This window comes from Anoplopoma fimbria, chromosome 8 (genome assembly GCF_027596085.1).
Source record: "Anoplopoma fimbria isolate UVic2021 breed Golden Eagle Sablefish chromosome 8, Afim_UVic_2022, whole genome shotgun sequence".
In the NCBI taxonomy this organism is placed as follows: domain Eukaryota; kingdom Metazoa; phylum Chordata; class Actinopteri; order Perciformes; family Anoplopomatidae; genus Anoplopoma; species Anoplopoma fimbria.
This window is the reverse complement of record NC_072456.1, coordinates 18,285,264-18,311,392: the sequence shown is the minus strand read 5'-3', so window position 1 is coordinate 18,311,392 and position 26,129 is coordinate 18,285,264. Positions and strand designations below refer to the sequence as shown.

The 26,129-nt window shown below is 44.7% G+C and overlaps 1 protein-coding gene across 1 annotated transcript in view; it reads left to right on the top strand.

The window, feature by feature from the left end:
* Positions 1–19,629: 19,629 nt before the first annotated feature.
* Positions 19,630–26,129, top strand: part of rnf220b (ring finger protein 220b) — a 29,329-nt gene continuing 22,829 nt past the window's right edge. The window contains exons 1-2 of the mRNA XM_054603323.1: positions 19,630–19,721; positions 21,004–21,615. Coding sequence (XP_054459298.1) covers positions 21,024–21,615 — 592 coding nt within the window. The 5' untranslated portion in view covers positions 19,630–19,721; positions 21,004–21,023. The remainder of the gene's footprint in view (positions 19,722–21,003; positions 21,616–26,129) is intronic.

Below are 26,129 nucleotides of genomic sequence, written 5' to 3'. Positions count from 1 at the left end.
CCCTCGAGCTGTAAAGCTCATTTGACCCATCTGAGGGTTTTTTTTTGTAGCCTAATCATGCCATAGTGTTTACGGGAAATGTGTTTTTGTGTTAGCCTTTAGTAGCTCCCGTAGCTCCCCCTGACCCACAGTGTGTCTCGCTCTCTCTCTGATAGACGTTGGTTCCATCTGCCGCCGGTCCTTCATGTTGAGCCAGTGAGGCTGATTTGTGTTGTTTGTCCTCAGGTGACCTTGAAGATGCTTTCGTCAATGATTCAATAAACCTCATTGTTTTTGTTTTTTTTCTAACTGCGTGTTCTGCATGTTAATGCCACAGTGGCCCCTGTCACATTTCAAGCGTCTGACGCTCTTTCTCAGATGATATTTTAACTTGGAGGTAATTAGTGTTGAATACACATTTGCCGGTGAAATTGTAGGATCACGACATTCTTACCTTACCTGTCATCTAAGTTAAGTGACACGTAATGACTTCATTAATATGATAATTAAGCAGTGATCATTCTTAGGTTGGAACAGCCACTGAAACTTCATTAGGTTCCCTGCCCATAATATTGCTAATTGCATGTCAATTATGTCGTTAAGCCTGCTTAGACATTAATTTCTATGCAAATTTTGTCAAGAAGAAGGGAGTCTCTAGGCCTACTGTGTGTATATATAGATGTAGACTTTGCAAAAAATCAAGTATTTCAGGTACTGCAATCTGCATACAAACTTCACTTCAAATTGCTGTTTTGGGGTCTTTTTTTATGGTCCTCATCTCTTTTTGTCTATAGCCGAAAACCATTCAGTGTTCACTTCTAGTGGTATTTGGATTACAAATAAGAGTTTAAACGTATCATCTTAACTTAAATAAATTACTTCTAAGCAAAAGCAGTAATTTACTCAAAAGACAGAAAAAAAGCACAACTTTTTAATAACCTTTGTTAAATTCTTGATCCCTTCCGAAGGCATCTTTCTTAACGGTCATAGGTTAAAAATAACACTCCAAAATGACTGATTGCTGTACTATCAGCACAATCAAAACATCTTGATGTACGTCTTTAATGAGCTCACTAAGGTTACAGGAGTAAACCCATCCACACCCTGTAGGCGGTTTGATTGAGGGAGAGAGGAAAAGAGTGAGAGAAGGCAAGTAAACATGGGTAAAATGGATTCTCTCTGTCTATATTTCATGTTGAAAATTGGCTCATAAATCCAGGGGTATGATCTATGGAACCCGTCGTTGCTTGAAAAAACCTCCGTAAATGTGTAATTTCTCCCTTGACAGAACACAGCCGAAAGGCTATCTTTCTTTTGCTTCCTCCTCCCCTCTCTCTCCCCTTTTTCTCTGTCTCTCATTCTCGCTCCCTCTTTCTACCAGCCGGGTGTTGGATTAATGCTCGGCTCTCTTTCCCTCTCTCCTTTCATGCCTCTCTGATATCTTCTTTTCATCACTGCTCATCCATTTATCAAAACTGGGGCTTCTCTGTCCCTCTCTATCTCTCAATATCTAAACCCATCTTAAGTTATATGGCAGGTATCTTGTAGGATAGGCTTCAAGAAAGTGGAGGTTATTAATAAATACTAGTCTAAATTGAAAATAGGTGGGCCCGGAATGCATCGCCAGCCATGTGGGAATGATAAAGACGCCCAGCAGCTCCCATCTTGCTCCATCTGCCTCCATCCAGGCTACAGTGTACGTTCTGCAACACTGATGTGAAAAGCATGAGGCAGAACACCACGGCGGAGTGTCTTATAATGTGGTTGTGATGGCATTGAGATGGGATCTCTTTATCAAGGCCAGGCTGAGGCTTTAATCACGGCCTAAGAGGTGCACTGGCTGTTTATCATAATTGAACTGTATCCAGGGTAATCGCTGGCATACGTCACTGTCGAGGGGTCGCTCGGCCGCACCAGCGGGCGACGCCGGCGGTGGTGATTGAACACACAGTTAAGAGAAAAGATGTGTACTGAGGGACATAAGGCAGGAGGAGGCAGGTAATAGCAGAAGTGATAGAACGCTGTTCAAATACATCACGCCTTGAGGTAATCGTTGATGTGACAATGATTAGATTGTCGATGCCTCCCTGTCGTGGCACACTGCTTTATACCCATCATGTCACATACAATCACTGATTACTACGAGGGAAAGAGGCAGGAATGGTGCAATAGGAGTGTAAGGACAGGGTCTTGATAATTCCCATTCTGAGCTGGGGATTGAGCGCTTACTATATGGGCCATAACAAATGTTCAAAACAGTCTTTCACCTCCATGCCCCTCTCTCATCTCCATGTTTCTTACTTTGACTTTCACCTCCTCGTATTCAGGTCACCTTGAGGGAGGAAACTTTTAATCATTGTTCCACATCAAATTCACCTGTGCCCTCTGGGACACCGAGCTGCAACAAAGGGGAGGGGAGTCCAAACCGCAGGTTGGAAAAATCACAGTTGCCCACAGGGCTGGACAGTGGAAGTCATTTCCACTGGATTTTTTTTTGCTGGTGGGGGAAGGCTTGCTGCAACACAAACCCAATCACTGGCACTAAGCAGTGCTTACAGCTAGGCATTAACCCCACTGTCCACTCCTCCACATTAAAGCCCCCGGGAAGGCAGAAGAGAGTGGAGTGGAGTAGAGCGGACTAAATCTAGACTTCCTATTCCCCGGTGCTGGGCTGCTCTTAGAACATCTCCGGTCAGGTGTTGTTGTTTTTCAAGGTGTCCTTCCTTTTGAAAAGAAGGAACATGGTAGAATAGTGTTGAAATAGAAAAAGTATTTTTATGAGGAGAGGTTTCCTTGTATAGTGTAGAAAAGACAAACCAGGTGAATGTTGGTGAAAGTTTTGTTCCTTGTTAAGATAAGATAAAATAATACTTTACTAGTCCCGCAACGGGGAAATTTGCAGGATTGAGTGGATAGTGCAAACAAGTGACATAAGTAAAAATACAAAATCAAAACAGGTATACTTTATAAGTAAATACACAGTAGAGAATAATAAATAAGTAAAAAAAACGTTAAAGAGCAATAACTACTACTACACCTAATTACTACACCGAGCAGATACGGAGCAATATTAGCATTCATTTGTTCTTGTATTTCTGGCCATACAACAAACGTAAATCACTTTTCCTTTTAACTGTGTTTTAGTCTCAACCAACTCCTGAGAAGATTGTCATGCTCTTTAGTTGCTAAATGCTCCGCTTAGTTCACCTGCTAGGCCTTAACGCTGTTCTGTCTGCTGTTTGGTGCAGAGCAGATCTTGTACAGTTGGTTTATCAAAGCTTTTACACCAACAGCTACCTGCTACGGATCGAACCAAAAGAGAGGGAACTGCAGAGTTCATCACACATTTACATGTATAAGGAAATATTTCTAAACCAGGTAATGGACAACACAAAGATTGTGTGACAGGATTAACCTTAAAATTGTGCAGTTTAAAGCACATGTATGCATGTCCTATTTCTGTCCTCAGCTTGTTTGTGTTTCCATATATATTTGGGCTTTTATTTTATTGTCGATCTGAGCTAACATGATGAAGGAAGCGGGGCACATAGGGGTGAGCAGAGTGTGGTCTGTTCAGGTCAGAGCTCTGATTGCATGCTGACTATAAACGACACCAGGTTGGACAGATCAGCTCCACTCTGTTCTACCGTCAACCCTCCGAAACAAACCAGTTTGATTTGATTTGTCAGTGAGAGATAGAGAGGCCTCTGAACAACATGTGACAGAGTTACCTCTGCAAACCAGTGTAGCGAATGTCCCTCTCTTCACCTGCACAAGCACAATTCTAACAAAGAAGAAGAAAAAAAAAAAAAAAAATCCAATTTACCATGCGGATCCACAGCTGTCACGGCAGGGGAATTAAACATTACCCATAACTCACTGGGGGTGCTGAGCAGGTCAGCCGATGGCAGGTATGGTAACATCACTCTGGGGTGCAATAACAAAGGGTTTTAACCTCTGACTCTCACTGGAGGCTGCTGGCAGAACATCATCCTAACTATCAGCAGCTTTCACCGAGCTGGTTAACAATCTCTGGCTGAGTTGGACGACTCAACCTGGCGATGCACCCCTTACCACTCCTCGCTCAAATTTCTCCCTAACACAAACAGGAAGACATGGTGGGGGGGGGATGTCAGCATAAATGCAATGTTTTCCACCCCACTGGCTCCTGGAGCGGTTCCTGTGATGCTTCATAGGGGGAGGGGAGGGGGGGGGGAGGGTTTGCTGAGATCCTGTAGCTGCTGGCGTCCCGGTGTCATCACCCACACAGGCTGACTGCTTGCCTGGCTGGCCCGCCACCACCAGAGCCTCAATTACCTGACTGACGTTTCATTAGCGCCTGCAGCTGATCCCGTGGCTGAGAGGCAGTGGGGCGCAGAGGAGCATGGAGCCAGAGAGCGCGAAGTGGGGGGAAGAGAAGGAGGCTTCAACACATTACATTCTCATGCGCTGTCACAGAGTCACAGTACAGCCCCTCATCACATTTGCAGTCATTTAGCACATGCTCTTATTGAGCTGGACTGGTTATACTAAAATAGAGCTGGCTGGGTTTTATCCGGCGATATAGCTGACATTTTTGGATGGTTGGTGCAACTGAGAAGTGTGAGATGTTGTAGGTGTGTGTGTGTGAGAGCAAATGTCATATAAGGTAGCAGCTAGAAGTGTCAATGAGACAAATTAATCAGGTGCAGTGTACTGATCAGAGTAACTCTTCTTGTGTTTCTCTGTGTGTATGCTTACATGTTTGGAACAATATATTTGTAGTTGTGTGTCCCGGTATCCATACCTGGGCTTATGTGTGATGCGTGTGGCCTCTCCATCCTTGGGGTTAGTGCAGGCCATGTCAGAGATGATCCAGGGCGGAGCTGAGGGGGCTTAGTGAGACCCTCGGCCTGAGCCTCTCCACAGAGCCCACGCTTGGCTGGCCTCTCCTTCCCATTTGTCATCCTGGGCCAGTAAGACCCCCGGAGAGATTAGGGCAGAGCAGAGAGACTGGAGTAGCAGGAATAAGAGGATCAGTTAAGCTATAAACACAGACAAGTTTGTGTCTCTCACCCACTCTGGTGCCGTGACAGTTTGTAATGGCTGTCAAAAGTTCCCTCCGTGTCGTATGTCTTCCTTTTTAAAGGACGGCGCTGTCGACAAACAACAACAACAGGTATAAGAACTTTTATCTGTTTTGATCAAATGCCGTGTTCGGTGTGAGAAGTGGGCTCAAGTTTGTCATTAAACAGAAGAGTTAACTGTATCGACCCACACTGACCCGAGCTAATAAACCATGACCCGATGCAGAACAGAAAATGCAAAGGTTTGCCTGTAATTAGAGTTCTGTGGCACAAAGACCATCAGTCAAATCCTGAGAGCTCCTTCATTTCCATATTTTTGAATATTCTACTTAATTATGCAAAGGGAAGAGTGAGGTAGGCGAGAAGTTTTAAGAAAGCCTCATAAAGTCCTTATTAAGAGCAGAGGGGATTAATGACAGTTAATATGAGGGCAATCAAACATTTAATGCAAAGGCTCTCCTGCAGGCAAACAGTATTTAAATGAGTCAATTAGACATTCATTATCTACAAGCCTATAAGTGGAGTCAGATCTGCATTAATGTTGGTGCAGAGAATCACTCCCTGCTAAAATGGAACTAATGAAATATAAAAAAAAAAGTTAACAACTTAGACATGGAAAATGTACAAATATTGATTGCTAGAGGGGAAGTTACATGTTGTCATCAAATCAGAGGAGATATCCACTGGAGATTGTCTCATAAATCATAATTATCGAGTTAGCAGGATCTCTCCTCCCAATTAGCTATGTAGCATTGTTGAAGTAGAATGAGAGAGGGGGGGAAAGGGGGAAACCCTCCAATTGTTTATTATAATTTCACATCAAATCCTGTACGTGAATATCTCATATTCCCGTGCTAACATACCACCTTAAAATAAGTAGAAATACACAAAAACATACATATTCTGCAGAGGATGACTTGAATAATGTACCAAACTATGCAGATATATCATTGTCAGGAGCTCCTCCCTCCTCTTCCCCCAATCCTTCTTTCTTTCCCTTCTCTCCACGTCTGAACCTCCACTCTTGTCAGTTGCCCCAGCACACAATTACTGTGTGTGATTGCTATCAGGCGGGACGGTCGGGGAGCCTCCCAAATTAGGGCCTAAATAGGATTTCCTACATGGCGAAGGGCACAGGCCTGGACATGGTAATGAAAGCCTATACATCACAATCAGGCCGACAATCCTATTCATACTGCAACACATTACTCTCACTCCTCATAATTATAGAGGGGTGACAGACGGGCCTGTGAGGCATGGTGGAGGAGGCGCGAGAGTGAGGAGGAGGAGGAGGAGAAGGAGGAGGCGGCAAAGGGTTGAGGTTTTTTTTTTTTTTTTCCTGGGAAGGTGGCTGAGCAGTGTCACAGTTAGTGTCGAGTTGCTTCTTCTCCCCACTTCTGTGATCTCTTGATACCTGGAGAGACCGGATTAGGTGGGAGTCCGCTGGGTTCAATGCTACGTAGCTCCGGCGTGCGATCCGGCCGCCGAACAGATCTGTGTAATTACAGAAAATAGTTCTCATTTGGGCATTTTCCCGCCCGATCGTAAGCTTCTTCCACTGGGACACTGACCACATCTTCCATTAGACTGACTGACACAGGGACAAACACACTCCCTCGCACCGAGCGGTGTGATGAGATGTGAGGGGGGACAGCTTTGCGATCAATACCATGAGCAGGAATCAGCGATGGGGAGAATAAGACAATGGCCTATCAGATTGAGGTTGACTTCTCCTTGTATGTGTGGCAGGCCTGTGACAATAGATTGGCCCAGAAATCCGATGGCACTCGGCGACAGAGGGGGAAAAAAAGAGGAGACAGATGAAAAGAAAGATTGCTAATGCTCTCCAAGCAGGCATTTTAATCTGTGACAGAGGAGGGATTTGGTGAAAGCCATTATCACACAGCTAACCCCCCCCCTCTCTACCTCGCTCCCCTTTTCTTTTCTGATAAGACAACCTTATCAGACTGCTTGGGGGGGAGAATGTGCATGTGTGTGTATGCGGCCATACCTTTGCATGTGTTTGTGTTGCAAAATGGGATATTCCAAATGCGATTCATTGGACCCCAGAAAAGCCGTACTCTATCGATGAAAATCACCTTAAGAACTCAGTCAAACGGCAAGCAACGCAAAGTGGATTCAGATCGCAATAAACCACTTCGCCAGGCAAAGAAACACCCATGACAACCAGACAACATGAGGCGCATTGTAACATGTGTTACCTGCTGAGGCCCCAGGGAAGAAACCACCTTGATTTTGTGTGTGTCTGAGTGTGTGTATGTGTGTTTTATCGCCTGCGTCTCTCCAACAGCTGCAGAAATACCTCTCATCTCATGATCACATCACAAGCTTCAAGAGAGAGATGAGATGATGATGGTGTCTGCCCACACAGGTCAGATATTCACCTCTGGAAACTTCTCCTCTCTGTCTGATGGGCCAGTTGTGTGTGGGTGTGTGTGTGTGTATGTGTGTGTCTGTGTGCAGGTGCATGAGGCAGCAGATGGGAAGATGTGCTTGAGATGACTCCTCCTGATGTAATGGACTGATAGAGGTTAACCATCTGTTTATGTGTGTATAGCCGGGATGAAAATGTCTGTGGATGTATGTACTGTATATGTGCTTAAATGTCTGTGAATGTCTGCTTGCATGTGTATGCATATATTTGCATATCTGTGTGTTAGTGTGTGTGTGTGTGTGTGTGTGTGTGTGTGTGTGTGTGTGTGTGTGTGTGTGTGTGTGTGTGTGTGTGTGTGTGTGTGTGTGTGTATGTTAGACAGCAGCCTATATCCCCACTTAGTTTGTGTGTGTCTCCTCAACATGGTGTCCCTTCTGTGATCAGGACAATCCATCAGGCCCTGCCGCTCATTAATCACCAGAGAGAGACACACACACACACACACACACACACACACACACACACACACACACACACACACACACACACACACACACACACACACACACACACACACACACACCGTTGGGATCAAGGCAGGCAGTGATGAACAGTAGAGTTAGTTTAGTGGAGCACTCACACCTGCACCACCAAGAGCATGTCGGCACTAGGCGACACAACACGCCCCTGGACATGACTGTGGCCTCAGAGGGCCTCCTGAAGGCAACCTACAAAGACAAAAGGCTGCACCTCGTAGAGTTTATTTAGATTTATCTGTTTTTATATCAAGCTTTATTCTTCTTCTATTTCAATGTTTTTTTTCCGCTGGTTTGACACATTCATTTAAATGTATAAGTCATAATGAGTAACCTGCGATACAAACTGGGGGAATAGAGTGTGATAGAGCAGGCAGGTGTGTTCTAATGAAATATCTTATTTGTTGAGTTGCATTATGGGAAGTGTTGGACCCAGCATTATTTGAGCTTTACCCATGTCAGGGACTAAAAGTCAGAATATCTCACGCTCTTTATTTAATGTCTCTCACAAGGGCCCCTATGTTATTGGAATGGGATGATGAATAATAAAATATTGTCAGACCTTAAGCAAGGTTACATAAAGCATAAAAAAGCAATTGTCTTACTGCTTAAACATTATTGTTACATCAAGCAGATTCAAAGTCCTCCAAATGAAATGGTGGACCAAGCATCCGTCCACACCCTCTAGAACGACACAGATATGCTTTTTCTCATCTGATGCTGCCACAGCAAGATGCACATTTTTTATCAGAGCCTTACAAATCTGTTCTTTGATGTGACAGTGCTCTGGTTAAGGTTTGGTCAGGTGTAGTCAGGAACAGCCTTCTCCTGTGCTCAAGTTCAACGTGCACCCCAACCTTCTTCCTGCATTGACTCTGTGGCTCCATAATTACTTCCCCTTCTGCCTCCAATTGACATAGCCATACTTCCTGTTCCCATTAGAGGTCTCTCACTTGAATGAAAATATAAGTAATTTGTGTGGATTTGCTGGAACGACTGTTGCTGTCGATGCTCTTGAAAGGACAGTCGTGGTGCTCTACATACAAAGTTTCTTGAGGAGACACTTCAATCTGAGTAGGTCACCACTGGATAGTGGATCCCACCATTACAACCCTCATGTCCTCTTTTCTTCTCCTCGTCTCAAGGCTCCACTCGCGGCCTTTTACTATGGATCATCAGATCAGAGCTGAGCAGCCCTCCATAGAACCAGCGTACTGGCTAATTCACTATTGATCCTGGCCCATAGACCAATTTCCACTTGTGTTTGGTTTGGGACTACAGTTTCGGTCACGCTCCGTCTCCCCCTTAGGGGCCAGGGAGGAGCCCCTGCCACTCTCTTATCAGGCAGAGAGCACACACACAAAGAGTGTGTGGGATGGAGAGAGATGGGGAGTGAAAGGCGGGAGGGGAGTGTTACGAGCTTGCGGAGAAAGGGAGAGAGAGGTCATTAGTCGATGGTGATGAGTTCCAGGGTCTGAGAGAAAGCGGAGCGGCACTGGCTTTGTGCGAGGTTCCAGTTGTTGTGTAGCCATGTGACACCAGAGGGCCGGCCGGCGTTGATTCCTTTAGTGCAAATCTTTGTGCCGGGGAAAATGTGGATGTGATAGAGGACACATACAGCGCTGTCCATGGTGCTGAAAAGTGGTTACCTTTTAAAAGACAAGCTGCCTTCCTTCTTTCCTTTCATCCAGACACAGTTATTGTTATTCCAGGAGGTCACCGGTGACGTCTCTTTGTGTGTGATGAGGTGATTGTGACACTAAGTAAATGTATGTTGACCTGGGCCACTGACAGACAGACACATTCCCCTGATACGTTGCTACGCACCAATCTTCTGCACACACACACACACACACACACACACACACACACACACACACACACACACACACACACACACACACACACACACACACACACACACACACACACACACACACACACACACACACACACACACACACACACAGGGGGTGCTTCAGAGATCAAACCTGTCCACTCCTCACAATCCTCTTTTTACCTTCCTCTATCTACTCACCCCTCACTCTCCATTGCTGCTGTCTCTACATCTCTTCCCCACCACCCCATCTACCCACCTCTCACTCTCCTATCCCCTTTCACTCTATCCACCCCTTCCCCTCCCTCCCTCCCGTCCTATACCTGTCCCTCCTTCTTCCTCCCCCTCCTCTCTCCGGCTCCCCTCCGTCTCTCTTTTTCTTTTCTCCCAGTAACAACATTCCCTGGACTAATTGCAATTCTGTCAGCAGGTAAATGCTTTGTGACCAGTCGCTGACAGTCACGCCAGCCCCCAGGTTGCCACTGACAGTCATTGTGGGGCAGACAGGACAGCCTCGGCAGCGTTGGCAGTCAGTTAGCAGCCAGTGTATATGGATGTGGCCTCTCAGCTGAATAGTGAGACTCCAACTGTCTGCTAGTGTGTGACACTCCCATTACCCCGCCACAGAAAAAAGGTAGACAGCCACAGAACAGCTGGATAATGCACTGTCTGACTGACGATACACTCTACCTCTCACACTCTCCGCTTCTCACCTCGTCTCCGGGCCCTATGACAACGCCATCTTGATACTGTCAGGTTCGGAGCCAGCCATTGTGACATGACAGCACTCACACAGTTGTCTCCTGATGTACAATATTAAAGCAAAAGGAGGCCAGGTCTAGGGGGAATGGGGATTGATAATGAATGATGGATAAGAGGAGATACAGGCGTAACACTCATATTTTTGTACACAATCGCAACACCTGTCACGCTTGAAAACCTTTCAGTTACCATCCATTCAAAGCCGATGTGGTACTTTTCTAACTGTGCAGATGTGTAAACAGGACTTTTTGAATATAGAGTCAGCCATGATGACCATCCTCAGCTAATTAAAGCAGGCTGTTGACAGTTGTCAGCGTGACCCTTAACACAGCACTCCCCCGGGGCGCCTGTTAGCATGCTAATGCTAATCCCCAGTGACGGAGGACAGGGCAGGGCTGTCCCCTGCAGCCCCTGCTGTTGTGACCACAAGATGTGTCAGGACAGGAACAGTGATGTGCTAACATGAAGACGTCGCCATGTGCATGTCACACATCTGTAATTAGGAAAGATGCAGGCAACGGGAGAGCCGGAGGGGACAGTTGTTGTGGAGCCACTTGATCTCCGTTCCCGACACGGCTCAGAAAAGAGCAGTCTGTGCCTAAAACAAGCTTATAAAGAGCAACTGGTTTCGCAGGCTTTAATGCGACGATTCGCCTCATGTGAGCTCGCGAGGCATGTTTGAAATTTGACGTGCAGATTCACAGGAGAAAGAGCAATGTAGGGCATCACAAAACACAATCACAATGCAGTTAAAATTACAACTGAGGGGGGGAAAAAGAGAGAGCGCTCCTACACCTGTCTGTCAGTCTATTTGTCTGTCTCTCTCTCTCTCTCTCTTCTCCTCTCCAAGGGAAGGTCAAGGACACATGCATATTCATGGAGAAGCCTGGCACAGGATCGATGGCTTTTAATTGTTTTCTCTTGGATGGTGGAGAGACGTGCCAGCGTCTATTGATCTGTTTGAGCAGAGGCCACTCACAGAGCACGACTGAGGGACCTTTACCTGACTGAACACCGATAGACCGTGTGTGTGTGAGTGTCTGCCGATTAGGCGTTTTGACACACAAAACCACAGGCCGCATGAATGGGCCTCACGGGGTTTAGAGGCAGATAGACATACACAGAGGTGACACACAACAGCAGAGACGAGGTTTGGACATTTGAATGATGCTGTGGCAAAAATGACTCTGTATTTTATTTGAATGTCATAAAACAAACCCACATGGGTCTTTAAGATACTACATTATGCACACAGCAAAAAAGAGGGCAAACATATGTGTTTAACATGATTCAACTTACATTTTCCAGTGGTGGAAAGTACATTTATTCATGTACTGGATTCAAGTACATTTTACTACTCCACATTTGAAAATTATAGTTGCTATTTAATTTTCTTATGAAGATTTTATGTGACCAAATGAAGCCCCTGTGAAAAATAATGGATCGTGAAAGATTTAAGAAGTTTATGTTAGCTTCACTGTTACCAACTTTACCTGTAGAATGTTTTTTTTTTTTACACATTTATGCATTAGTATAAACTATTTAATGATGTAAAATGTGTAGGCAGGAAATGCAGAATCTGAGACGTGCGGATTCAATGAAGATACTTTCATCAGGAAAAAAAGTCTTACTGGTTCGGGAACAAAAGTCAGGCAGCAAAAAATAAACAAATAGGCAATAATTAAATTAACTGGGCTAGTATTAATAATAAGACTAAGTGGCAACAGGTGAGGAGGTCTGGTGACTGTAAAGCTAACGAGTCACAGGTGAAACTAATCAGCGCGGGGCAGACATTCAAAACTGGCGGTAAAACACAAGAAGGTAGGAAAAGTAATTGATCTGACGCTGCTGACATGTTGAATGCATTTGCTTCCTAATGAAACATTTGCAAAGCTGATTTTTTTTTAGATGTATTGGTGTGAGCTAGCTAGCACTCTTAATCTTAACTGATTTGTTGGCACATTGCTATGCTTCTTTGTATTTAACTGCCAACATCTGTATATCAGTGTGAAGCCAAAAGCAGTATGTGATCGCCACAGCTGCGAGCTTTGGTCACGTTATGGGTGACAAATGTTCTTAATCAAATAATGTGTTCTCTCTCACTTTTCTGTAAAATGTCATTAAATAACATTTTTTTTATTTAAAAAAAAATCTCTACGCTTTAACTTTAACTCTATTTTAGCGGTGAGAAACATTTACATTGTGAATAACAGACGGATGTGTTCATCTTACTGTCTCCCAGTCAACCAGATCTTTCCCTCTGCAAAGATTATCCCCTTCAGAGGCATCTTCCCTCTCTTTCATTTATTCCTTTGTAGCTGGTTGAATTTGTCAATTTGAACAGGCAAAGTTGGGAGATTGGCTGCAAGTGGGGAGCAAAAAAGGGGGGGTCTGCACAGTGTGGAATAAAGAGGGAAAGAGAGAGGGGAAAAAGATAAAAAAAAGATTGTGACAGTCATCCATTTGACCCAGGCTGTTGAGTGAGAGCAGTCTGGCTTGTCAAATCTCTGTGCTAACAGTGAATAGCCATATCTGTGCAGAGCATAGAGGGGTGTCATGCACTATGGTTTCATGGTTCAGGATAAGGCTGGATAAAGCCATTGGCTGGATGACACACAGACAGACACACTTTCACTTTCTCTCCAACTCCCTGTCTCTCGCCCTCGCTTGCTGTCTCCACTTCCTGAATGAGAAGTGTGAACACTTATTTCAATCAAGTCTGTTTATGTGGAAACGGACTATCAATGAAAACCTCTCCTGTATTTTAAAGAGAGGAAACAGTTTCTTTCTCACAGATTAAACCTTGTAGCCTCCGATTATTGAAGAATGAGAGTCTTCCACCCCTGCCCTCCTCCTTCTTCTTCTCCTCCACACTGTAATATCCTCCTCATTCACACACACACACACTGGACCTATTACCGGATCATTAGCCTGAATCATACAAGAATTAGACTCCAGCCTGCTGACAATAGCTGAGAGAACGGGCCTTTTTTTGCTCAGGAGTCAAGGGTTAAGTTACCAATCAAGATAGCCAGGCAGATGTATTGAGACATTTTAATATTGGCCATTGTGGGAGCTCTAAAAAATTTTAATCTCTCTCTGGCACGGCTGCCCCCCAAGGCAACTCAAATAACGGTCTTCAGGAGGGAGGGGGGGGGGGTTGGTGTTCAAAGAATAGATGTACCCCGTGGCATTTGGATAATTGTGTTGGAATTGCTGCCACCTTGAACAGCTTTCAGGCTGAGTGCCCTTTTCTTCATTTTACCTCTTTGCTTACCTGGAAGCAGAGGTTGTTGCTGCTTTTCTCTTTCACCCTCAAATGTTGAATTTAAATTTCACTTCAACTCCAGCTTCCCTTCCCCTTTTAAATCCCTCAAACCAGACGGCTTCAGATGGAAATCAGAAGGACACTGGCCACACTAGGAACCCAATATACTAAGCGTGCTAACACAGTCTGTGTCAGCTCTTTCCTGCCCTGCCACAGTTAATATAATGTAAACCACCAGAGGGGGCCAACGATGAAGACCGGGCCATAAGATTGGACTTCAACTCCACAACACTTGTAAGCACTCAAAATTGTTTTACATGTTTTACATCTGGAAAGCAGATTATTTCTATCTCACCTGTCAGATCTCCCTACCCTCTCTTTATTTTTCTCTCTCCACACATGGTATGGCCCTCTATCTCATCCGCACCCCTCAACTCCCCCCCTCCTCTCGGTGGTCCTGTCCTCTCCCAGGGTTCAGACTAATGACTAGTGACAGTCCACTGAGGGGAGCGAGCTGTTTGCAGTCAGCAGTGCGTTTGTTGGTAATTATTTTCCAGAGTGTCACATTAGTGTCAGCCTCGTGGCGGTGAGAGAGGGGAGAGGACGGGGGCCCCGGCTGGCTGGATGGGTGAGGCGGAGAGGGGGGAGGGGAGGGGAGGGGAGGGGGGGGTGTGATGTTTGGTGTTTGGTGGTGGGCAGTGTTGTGTTTATGTGTGTAACGGGGATGATGGTGGGTTGAGGACACACGCTGTCACTGCACTTTACTCTTCGCCTCGTGGCTACATGAGACTAAAGATTAAGGTGAGCGGGAGAAAAGGAATCGGTGTCCACTTTTCCTACTGATTTTCACTCGTGTTTCTGTCCTGAAAATGTTCGTCTTCAAGTATTTAAGTATTTAAGTATATTGCCATTCACTTTTCCCTTTGACAAGTATTGTCTGTGTAGCCTGCAGTCATAGACCTACATGTTGTGACTGCATATAAGAAGTAGACGTATTTACCGGGACGTCACCTATTGGTTTGTGGACTATGATTTGGAAGCCTTGAGTTTGACACAAAAGGGTGGAGCTAAGTACAATCACACGCTGAAGAAACATTTTTCAGGCAACTAAAATGTTATAATTAATGTTCGTGAATTGAAAACACACTGTGAAAGAGTTAAAAATGTTCAACATCCAGTCAGTTCCACATTCATTGACCTTAAATATTCTCATGCACTTCAAATGTGTCTTCATCCACAGCTGAAAATAGTCCCCAACAAACGCACTATTTCCTTTTGTTTGTGTGACGTGAAGACGCTGTAGAAGATTGCCTCGAGAGATTTGCTCATCGCAAGTTAGCGATGAGCAACTCACTTTCTCCAACAATTAACGTGATGTTGAGCCAACTTGCATTTTTTTGTTACTGTTATCTTGAGGCAAGGGTCATACGAATCCAAAGAACTACAATAATGATGTTCTCCTCCACAAACATTTATTCACAGCAGATGAAGACTAAACATTTTGTTAAATGTTCAAATTGTCTGACCCTTCTATTTTATTGCTGTTGGTCCGTCCTCGGTCTCCTGGAAGCCCTCAATGACTTCTGAATGATTAATTTGCATCCCTATGAAAAAAAAAAAGGCTAAATTTTGAACGTCCGCGTCAGTGAGTCTTTCAGGCAATGTCTTAGCTTTTTACGTTTTTAAACTTTACATTTGCAGCCTTTAAAGATGTACGTCTTTTGTAAGAACAAATAGCTGAGTGCTACAGATGTATGAAGACTAACATACTGCTGGTTGTAGTTTCTTCATGGGATTTGTTGACAGTAACAAAAAATCTATCCTTTAAGTCACAACATAATTGGACAGAATGTTCTCTAAAGTCACACAGCATGCATTGCTTATTCTCCATCCCTGTAGAATATTTGACCTCTTTCATGACAATTTAACTCCACAGTGTTGATGAAACTGTATTCAATTCAGGGTATTTAACTTGAGCAGCACAGACACAAAGTTGAGTACATGCAGACAGTATCGGCCCGCCGACCCGGGTGTGCTGTGAATGTGTAAACATACAGGATACTGTGTGTGTGTGTGTGTGTGTGTGTGTGTGTGTGTGTGTGTGTGTGTGTGTGTGTGTGTGTGTGTGTGTGTGTGTGTGTGTGTGTTTGGTTTGGTAAGGGGCAGTCACCAGCCCCCTTGGGAGGATGCGATCAATGATTGAGACCATAATGCACCTCTCTGTATTCCTCCTCACATTCACGCTCACTGGCTGCTTGTCACCCCCCCCCCACTGTCACCACACACACACACACACACACACACACACACACACACACACACACACACACACACACACACACACACACACACACACAAACACACACATACTTCCACTTTCCCTCATACGCGCACACACACATTGTCACATGTTCGACAGCTCATCTCTCACACGTTCCATTCCACTCCATCTTGTAGCTGTCTGGTCGATGGCCTCTCTCTCCGTCTCACTTCCACTGCTCAGTCATTGGCAGACTGCTCTGCTCTGGCGCTGTCTCTCCCTATGTTAATATAGTAGCTAGCCTCTCTCTCCATAGCAGTGCTACCAGACAGTCTCTATGTTGATATACTGAGGAGAGTGCAGAACTCCACCGCTCCAACTACTACCCCAACTGACTCCTGACAACTAAGCACTCTTCATCTCTACCACTGCTGCTGCCACTGCGAGGCTCCTGCTGGGGCACGCTGTTGTCCTGTACACTTGTTTTTTGAGTCCGCCGCATCTCTCATCTGCTTTTTTTTTTTTCCAGCAGGCACAATCACTTTAAAAAAACCAATCATTTCTTTTTTTGTTTGTTTCATTTTCACACTCTTCTGCTTTTGATTAGTGGAAATCGTATGAATTTTGAAAGCAATCTGCTGTAATTGGAGATTGTGAGTCTCACAGCAAAAGGTAATTATCACTAATTGGTCTGTGGAAATGATTACAGCAGTAACTTAGTTTGCTCGGCGCCCCGAAAACAAGAACTAGGAATGAGAAAAAATAAAGACATGATTATTTACTGTTCACCACTCCAATTAGGCAGTGTGAAAGTTAAAAGACTCCGCTGATGACCCCTGGCATCTTAATAAAAGAAGTGGAGAACTCTCATCACGTTGATTTAATTTGCCTTTAACTCATCTCTTACTTGTTTGGGATTACAATGAGGACGACAAAGACGAAGCTGTAAAATTTTAAATGGTATTAAAATAGCTTGGAAATGATTAAAAAGTCAAATATGTGAATCAGGACAAATGAATGTGACCAAGCTGATAAATAGAACAAAGACACATAAAGAGAGCAGATCAAAGCATAAACAGCATACATTAAGATGTAACGCTCTCTGTGTGTGTGCAAGCGTGTGTGCGTATGGCAGTCAAGAAGACAAGCCAAGTGACTCACCTCCTGCCAGAAAATGAAGACATACAATTAACATCGTATCCCATCATCCTCAGCTGAGCGGGCAGGCCTGTAATTGGCTGGCTGACCAGCCTGCGTGGCTCCGGGTGGCAATTTATTCTGGGAGCCATGCAGTTTACCCTGGGCAGCTAACGGCCCCTGTGCCATAACCTGGCTGAGGCAGCAGGGACATCATTAACACTTCACTGGGCCTGCAGGACACACACCCATCATCATCCACTATACACCACCCACAGCCACTAGCACAACGGGGCAAATTGGAGGAACATGGTGGAAATAATAATCAGAATGTCAATGAGCCACTTATGGTGAGTGTGTTTACTGATCAGCTTGCAAATAAAGGTATTTTTGGCATATTCAGAATCTCCGTTTCCTAGAAAACCTCTGATTATTTATTTGTAAGCAAACAAAGGTTTACTTGCCCCGAGCAGAGTTTATTTTGGAATTCAGCCCCCGTGTTGTCTCATTCTCACCTAACCCCGGACTGTGAGTTTGTCTGTTTGACAGTGTGTGTGGTGGCATGTGGTTGTCTAACCCCAAAACAATGTGTGAGGCTCCCTAAGAGGAGTAATGACCTTGCCTTGTCACAAGGAAGACATGTGTTACACGCTCACATATTGGTCTGAGGGCAAGACTGTTACAGAGACAGTCTGGACTCTGGTTTATGTGTCCAGTTAAAGGTCTGCATCTGCTGTCTGGCCCTCCACCTCCTCTCCAACCGGCTGTCTTTAGGTGTGAGAGGAAGCGGCTCACATGGGACGCCTCATCCCAGCGATCACTATATGGATGTAAGGTGCAGATGAAGTTTCCAGGCTATATCATGGTTCTCCTCAACGTAGGCAAGAGAGTCAATATTTGTTGGTTTTTTTTATCCTAATTGTCCAGGTTGTTTTCAGGCTGAGTTAGCACGGAGAACCCCACTGATTTTCATCTACAAGCCTCCTCCTTGGGTCTTCTTCTTGGCTGTGATATTCCCCAATTCACTCATTTCCTATCTCGGGACTCTTTCTGCTCTCTGATTGCACACACACACACACACACACACACACACACACACACACACACACACACACACACACACACACACACACACATACACACATATGCACGCACGCAGGCTCACAGCCAAATGGCTGTTCATTAAAGACAGGGACCTGAGGGGAAGCAATCGTCTGAGAGACGGAAATTGCGTGTCACATTAGATTAGCAGTGTAAAGCCTCTGGATTGGCTCCGGGGAATAAGGAATTATTTCAATTACATTATTTCAAAAAGTCTTTAAGCAATACCAATACCGATAAAAACAAATTAAGAGTGATTTGGGCTGATTTGTGGTGCTCTGAGCTGTGCTTTCTGACATTGTGCTGGAAATCAGATATGAATAATGCAGATATTACGCTGTGTGTAATGTGTTGGAGTTGAAAGCAGATTATCTGTGACAAATAACACCATTGGTTTGCATTGTGTCTCATCAAAAGGGAATGTTCCCGAGTGTCAATCACACATGCTGGAGACTGTACAGGCTCAGTGAGCCACCAAGGAGAGGATAACTCCATCGCCTGCCATTCACAGTAAGAAAGCAGTGACACCAACACACACAGTGAAAGTGGTTTAAAGTGTATACCTAATGCACTGAATTTAAGCTTTTTGTTATGGTGAGATGTCTTCATTCAGTGCATGTATGTCCTTTCTAATAGATTTGTTCGGTTGGATATAAATGCTCCAGATTTCAAAGTATTTACAGGTGTAATTCCCATGAAAGTTGTGTGTCATTTTAGACTATAATAATAATAATAAAAAGATCATTAAAAGAAATGTTGTATATTTGCATGAAGAATCCAGATATTTTTTTATTCCATATTTCCAGGTATATGTGTTCTGACAGCTTTTAAGTGATCTTGTCTTTTCTTTTGGCTAAACTGAACACTGTATTTTTCTTTTGAACCAATTTCAGTCTAACACAGGAGGGCAAGGAATTCAATGTGTCCATCGCGTCTGGGGGGGGGAGAGCAACGGAGAAGGGGGGGGGGCTACAGAGAAAGAGGGCAGGGAAAGAGGGGGGGGGGTTGTCACACGGAGCGCATGAAGGAGAGACCAACAGAGACCGACCCGCAGCCAGTCCACTCACTGATGCTCTGATCCAGCGCAGAGACGCAGCCACTAACACCTCCCTAAACTCCACACATCTCGGCGGCACAAAAAAACTCGCTGTTCAACACTCACCAAACATCTGGAGGAGGACTGGGAAAGGAGCCGCCGCTGCCAGCAGCTGCGCGTTTTTTTTTTCTTCCTCTTCTTCTTCTTCTTCTTCTTCTTTTTCTTTTTCTCTTCTCACTTTCCTGCGCGACCGGGAGAGAAAGTGCCGCGTCCTTGAAATCAGAAGTTGGAGAGAAGCAGAGAGTTGTTGTTTGACGGCGAAATCAAATATCTCTCTTTACGCGGTAAGTGCCGGCTGATGCTGCGTAATAACGCGTGTGATTACAGATTAGTTTGGTTTTTTTTTAAATTGGTTTAATTGGTTGTTTGATTGCCATGTGTTCTGTCGGCTGTGAAGCTTTGTCGTATTTTTTTTTTTTTTTTTTTTTTTTTTTTTTTTTTTTTTTTACTGAAGTGAAGGAACTTGTGCGCTCCGCTGGAAAAACTGTTCTCGGGTTAGAAACGACTCTTTACGTCGGTGACATGTAACATGAATGTCTGGAATATAGCAGGGTCAGATCTTGAGCTTTGCGCTTTGACATTATGTAAAAAGTCACTATTTTCAATTTGTTCAGGTGAAGTGTGTTGAGTGGATTTTGGTCACTGAAGCGCGCAAACTTTCATTCTCCTTCTGGTTCATTTAACAGATGTTTATTCATTAAGTAGATTAAAAAAAAAAAAAAGTATGTATCTCACTGAGGAGAATCAGTTTGCTCAAAGTTAACTTTCTTATTTCGGCCTTTACCAAGAACCAATTATTTTCATTACATTCCAGTTTAAGAAACAAGGAAGGAGCTAATTAGTGGATGAAGCAGTTTTTTTCCGAATCTAATATATTATTGTTCAACCTGTTTCCTAAGCTTTTACATAAGGTGCAATTAATTCAACTCTGTTTATTCTTTGATGTTATTGTACAGTTTGGCGTTTTACATTTTAGGAAAAAAATGTTGGGAAACTTCTATTCCGGGGATCTAATGTACTTAAAAATCCCCACCTCACATTTTATAGGTTTGGACACAATCAGCATAACAGACAATTTATTGATTTACTAAAATATTTAATTTATTACACGTAAAAAAATCATTATTTTTCTGAATGTGTTCTCACTATCAAATTTTGCTTTTAGGCTAGGGTTATTTGTGTTTTATTGACAATTTATTCCGTCGTAATTATTTACAGGCACAACACTTTTCTATTATTAGTCCAAAACTTTAATTGTAAAAATGCATCTAGAGTTGCAACTGGGATTTGGCATGGATTTTGGCACTGGGATTTGGCATTGATTATTAAAAGAATTCCATGTGAACTTGTTAAAATGATTTCTTACTAAGGGAGGTCAAATTAATTATTAGAATCCAGCAATGGTACAAAGAAAATCTTTTTTTGTAAGGGTTTTTTATATGGAATAAAAAATAATCTAAATATTTAACAATTTATCATTTCTATTCCTGTTGTAGCTCAGCTTTTTACTCTCAACCCCAGCACTCTCCTCTGACTCTGTGTGTCCTCTCCTCTCCCTCTCCTCAGCACCACTAACAGGGAGGTGAATGGACCTCCACCGCCCCTTCAAGATGGACAGCTCCTCTTACCTGCCAGCTCCACTGGCCTCCCCCGCCCTGATGGTGCTTGCCTCCACTGCCGAGGCCGGCCGAGATGCCTCTGTCCCCTGCCAGGCGCCCAGGCCCTTCGGTGTCCCCGCCTCCATGGAGAAGGACCTCCACCTCCCCTTCCCCTCGGCCTCTTACACCTTCACCTCCATGTATCAGCGCCAGGGCCCCATGTCAGGCACCTTTCCCTCCCGAGACTTCCCAGCCACCCTGCTCCACCTACACCCACAGTTCAACCCGCCGAACCTGGACTGCTCCACCCTGAGCATGCTCAACCACAGCGGGGTGGGCGCCTTCCGACCTTTTTCCTGCCCGCAAGAGGAGAGGGAGTCGGGGCTTTACCATTCAGCTTTCACCCCCGCCAAGAGGCTGAAAAGCTGCTTCCCAGAGGTGGAGGGGAAGGAGTTTGACTTTGGCTCCCCGGGCGGCTCCCTCAAAGCTGGGGAGGACTCAGGGAGGAAGCTGTTCTCCATGTCCGGCCTGCTGTCTGATGGCGAGGCATCATCGAGCCCAGAGGAGCGCAAAGAGCACAGTGAGTACACACTCGACTCACTGACACACACACACACACAGTGTGGAGGCACGTTTTAGTATGGACACATCTAAAGCTCACACGTACAGATCTCACAGCTTTAAAGAATGCAGTGAAAAAAGTTTAACTGGCAAATGAAAGACCTTGCTCACCCTGACATGACACGGCAGGTGATATTTACATATCCTCTACGCCTGCATCGACTAACGCTGACAAATTGAAAGGAGCCTTTGTGAGTAAAGAGGTATCTGAAAATATTTTCCCTTTTGCACTCGAGTCTTTATCATAGTTGGACAAAGTGTTTACAGCGACTGGCTGTGACTGTCTTTGACACAAATAAATTGAACGGTGTGACTTATTCAGCTTAGTGATCATTAGCCACATATGACCATTAGGCCTATTGGAAGTCAGACTTTTCTTGGCGGCTGAGGAACACAAATACATCGGAGCGCGTGGAGGGTTGACACAGGAGGAGTGAGAGTTGGAACGAATGACACCCTGTCAGAGATAACGAGGTGGCAGAGATAGAGAGGAAGGGATGGAGGAGGATAGAGAAAAAGAGAGAGGGAGATAGAGGGTGAGAGAGAGAGACGCGGCGATGCGCCTCAGCCTGAGCTTCCCAACGACAACCCTCAGCTCAACATGGCCGCCCACACCAGCCGTCTGATTTGTTGACAAATGAGTGGGAGAGGTGTCAGTCAGTGCGCCGCGGAGGGAGAGCCGCTCCTCATTACTCCCGGGGATAATTGCCCGACGGCGCGGGGGCACAACACTCGCCTCAGAGGGAGAGGGGGTGGGGAGAGAAGGAGCCGGAGTCAGGGAGGCGATGCTAGGCATGATGGGAAATCAAACCCCCTCAGTGGCGGTCGCCAAGAGAAGCGCCTGACAGATGAAAGGGACCAGAGAAAGACAGAGAGAGGAGAGAGAGCACCCGGCAGATCAGAGGGGAACACCATTGAAAATAATGACAATGAGAAAGGGGGTGTGGTGGGGGGCAGAGATGGAGAGGGGCGAAGGCAGGAGGGGGAGATGCTGATACGCGCTTTCATACATATCACCTAAAGGAAACTTTCATCCCACACATAAAGGGCGGGAGCAGGGACGAGTTGTCTTAAGAAAAGTTTGGAGTGTGTGCATATATATGTGTGTGTGTGTCTTTGTTGAAACTTGGTGATTTTGTCGTCGGTTGGTGGCTGAGTGACAGGGCCGGGGAGGCGGAGTGGCAGGAAAGAATCTCAATATGGAATTTTAATAAGGACGGGAAAGGAAAGAGATGCCAGCCGGCACGCTGGCGTGAGAGGTGTGTCTGTCTGACAATATTTGCTCTGTGCACTCGTGCATGCGTGCTCCCCTCACCTCCTGATTTTGGGAATCTCATTTGGGGAATGTTGACAAGGACAAAAGACGGGGAGGAATGGAACATGGGGAGCATCTCTCCTTCCAAAAAAAAAAAAAAAAGGATTCGTGCACATTGGAAGCTGCTTTCCCAGCTTTATCCAATTAGATTGGAGCTCAGGCAAACTAAGAGCTTTAATGCAATTGAGCTCCCGGCACTTTTCTAAGTCTGACATACACTTGTTCCTCTTGACTGGGTAACAGACAGTCACTTCAGGACCGAAGGTCTTAACTGTTAAGCTTGAAATCTTCTTGGGTCGTGAAAGTGTGTCTACTGCTCCCACACTGCTGCAGCGATGGCAATGCAAATACTCACTGAAGTCCAAACTAAACCATTAAAACCTACTTTAATACTTTTTTAAAAGTTTTTCTTTATAATAGAAATGACCTTCGGTGCTGGGTTACGTGTTCTCCCCGTGTCTGTATGGTCTCACTCCAAATGCTTCAGTCTCCATGTCAGGTATTAGGAATGTGCCTGACACTGCACTTAAAGCAAGGCTCGTCCTCAAAACCAGAGTTGGTCAGTTACACTTTGTGTTAGTATTTTTGACCCTAGATTGAAATGCTGATGCTTATGTCGGCTGTCCTCTGACATGCCACATAGTCTCCAGTGCTGAACACAGATGACCAAGTGCTGTGGTTCCTCCCACATTTCCTTATCAACATAACTAAAGGTAGGCCCCCCCCTGATCACTGCCAGTGGACGTCTCCTTCTGTCCATTTAGTGTCTGTCTTCTGTCCATTTCCCCCTCCCAGACTTGCCTCTGTTTTATCGGGGAATGTCTGAGACGCACGGTGTGCTCTGACAGCTGTTCAAACAGCCACGCTCGCTTTCAAAGGGCAGATGTCTTCACTGGAGCGAATCATGCTTATTTTCCTCAGGGAGATACTTTCCGCCGCAGGCCTGAGCTGGAACTAAAATGGCCCTTTACCATAAACAGGAGTTGGGAAACCGGAGGAGTTCAGTGGCAAACACATCGTGGCCAGACACCGACGGAGTGGTGTGTGGGTGTGGGTGTGGGTGTGTGTGTGTGTGTGCGTCTGTATCTTACTGTGGTGGCAAAGCTGAGTGAGACTTTTGATAACTGGAGCCAGATGTGTGAGAGCCCCTGTGTTGGGATACTTGTTAAACGCTAAACTCCTGGTTGTGGCTGTCAGAAAAGTGAAAACCTTCAACTGCAGAGTAGACGAAGAGTTCCACGAAGGCCACCAAACGAAAAAGCAGTCAACTGGCAGCATTGCCTATTTAATCAGTTAAAATCTCATATTCAGTACAGCCTTCGCACTTTTATTTTCTCAACTGTAACAAATAACTTGACTGACCTGGAGTCAGTTTAATTAAAGTGAAATGTGAGCACGACCTTCATCCCAAATCTTTTTTTCGCATTTTTTTCCCGCAAATATATTGGTTTTCTTGATAAGCGAAACACGTCAATATAAACGAGAAAGGAAATTATTATTGCAAATTTCATGAAACAGCCTCCCTGCTGACAACGCAGATAAAAACTTTACAGTGTCAGTTGCAACATTTTATCAGACACATTTTCAATTTGTATTAACTATCATACAACTGGATTACAAACAGATTCACACTCAGATAAATGACAGTGCTGATTTACATATTTATCAATCTGTGACATTTCTTTTTTTAATTCAAATTCAGTCTGCTGACTTGTTGTTTCCTGTCATGCATGTTAGTGGCTAGGTGGCCACTTTTGACTTGGTGAGTCAGGAACATAATTATTGCTTTTTTTTAGCATCTTGCTTATCAGCAGTAAAGCATACTGTACATGCACAAGTAATATGAGTATTATAATTTACCTGGGTATCACCTGTGTGAGTCTGCGTGTGTCCACTTTGGTAAAGTGAAACATGGAAGCTTAAATAGACTAGTAATGAATGTGACTACAGGTATTTAACATTTAACACTTCACTACAACAAAACCTTCACAAGCCGTTTGAATCAAGAGCAGGCCTTCGTAGACGAGAAGGCGCTGAGAGACTCGCCAAATCTTCACCTGAGCGGAAAGAAATTTTGCAGGAAGTTAATAGGGGGGAAAGATGTTAGTGTAACACACATTGAGGATTCTCCACCAGATGCGCTCAAAGTGTAAGTGTCCTCTACAGTCAGTTATTCATGGGTTGTTATCGGACTAGTGCGCCGCCACGAACACAATCAATATTACATAGATTCATCTTAGATTTGGCACATGGATTATCTCAGTGGTGAAGTTTAAAGGCTTTGAGCTGGTTCCAGACACAGCTTACATGCTTTGTGTGCGCAGTGTGTCCATGCGGGTAAACCGTTAGATGGATGTGACTTAGATCTTAGTATATTACTGCTGTCAGTAGCTTGTGGTCATTTTCTCATTAAATCAGTAAAATAATCACAACTATGCTGTAACACGGTTTTCAAACACCAGCAGTGCATGTTTGTCTACTTTTTATACACTTATTTGTGCATATAAGTTTGTAGGGTATATTGACATGTCTCCCCCTCACACACACACACACACACACACACACACACACACACACACACACACACACACACACACACACACACACACACACACACACACACACACACACACACACACACACACACACACACACGACACACACACACACACCAGGCCGTATACTCTAGCTCTGTGTGCTGATTTGATAACAGGGATGCCGTCTGTGCGCTGTGTTTTCTGTGAAGCAGTCGTTGACGGACGCTCTTATTGAGCGGTGCTTCCTGCTGAAAGACACGGTGTTTACATCCCACTGGCAGGCCACAGGAGATCAATAGCAACCACTCGATGCTCATACATACACATATAGTATCCGCTGCCCGCTATTATTCCCAGGGTGCATACTCCTTATCAGACGGACTTGCGAGGGCACTCCATGCATCAACAGTCACACTCACCATATGCTTATGCCTATTTTTTTTTTGTTTTTATGTTCCTTTTGTTTGTGATTTTCTGTCGGTGTGATCTGTCACGAAAATAACTTTGGAAAGAAAACTGAAGTAATGTAGTAATAACAAGGACTACACATGAACAACACTGCTGGGAGTGTTGGCTGATAGAAAGAAAGAAGGGAAAAGACGACACAAACAAGCATCCAAA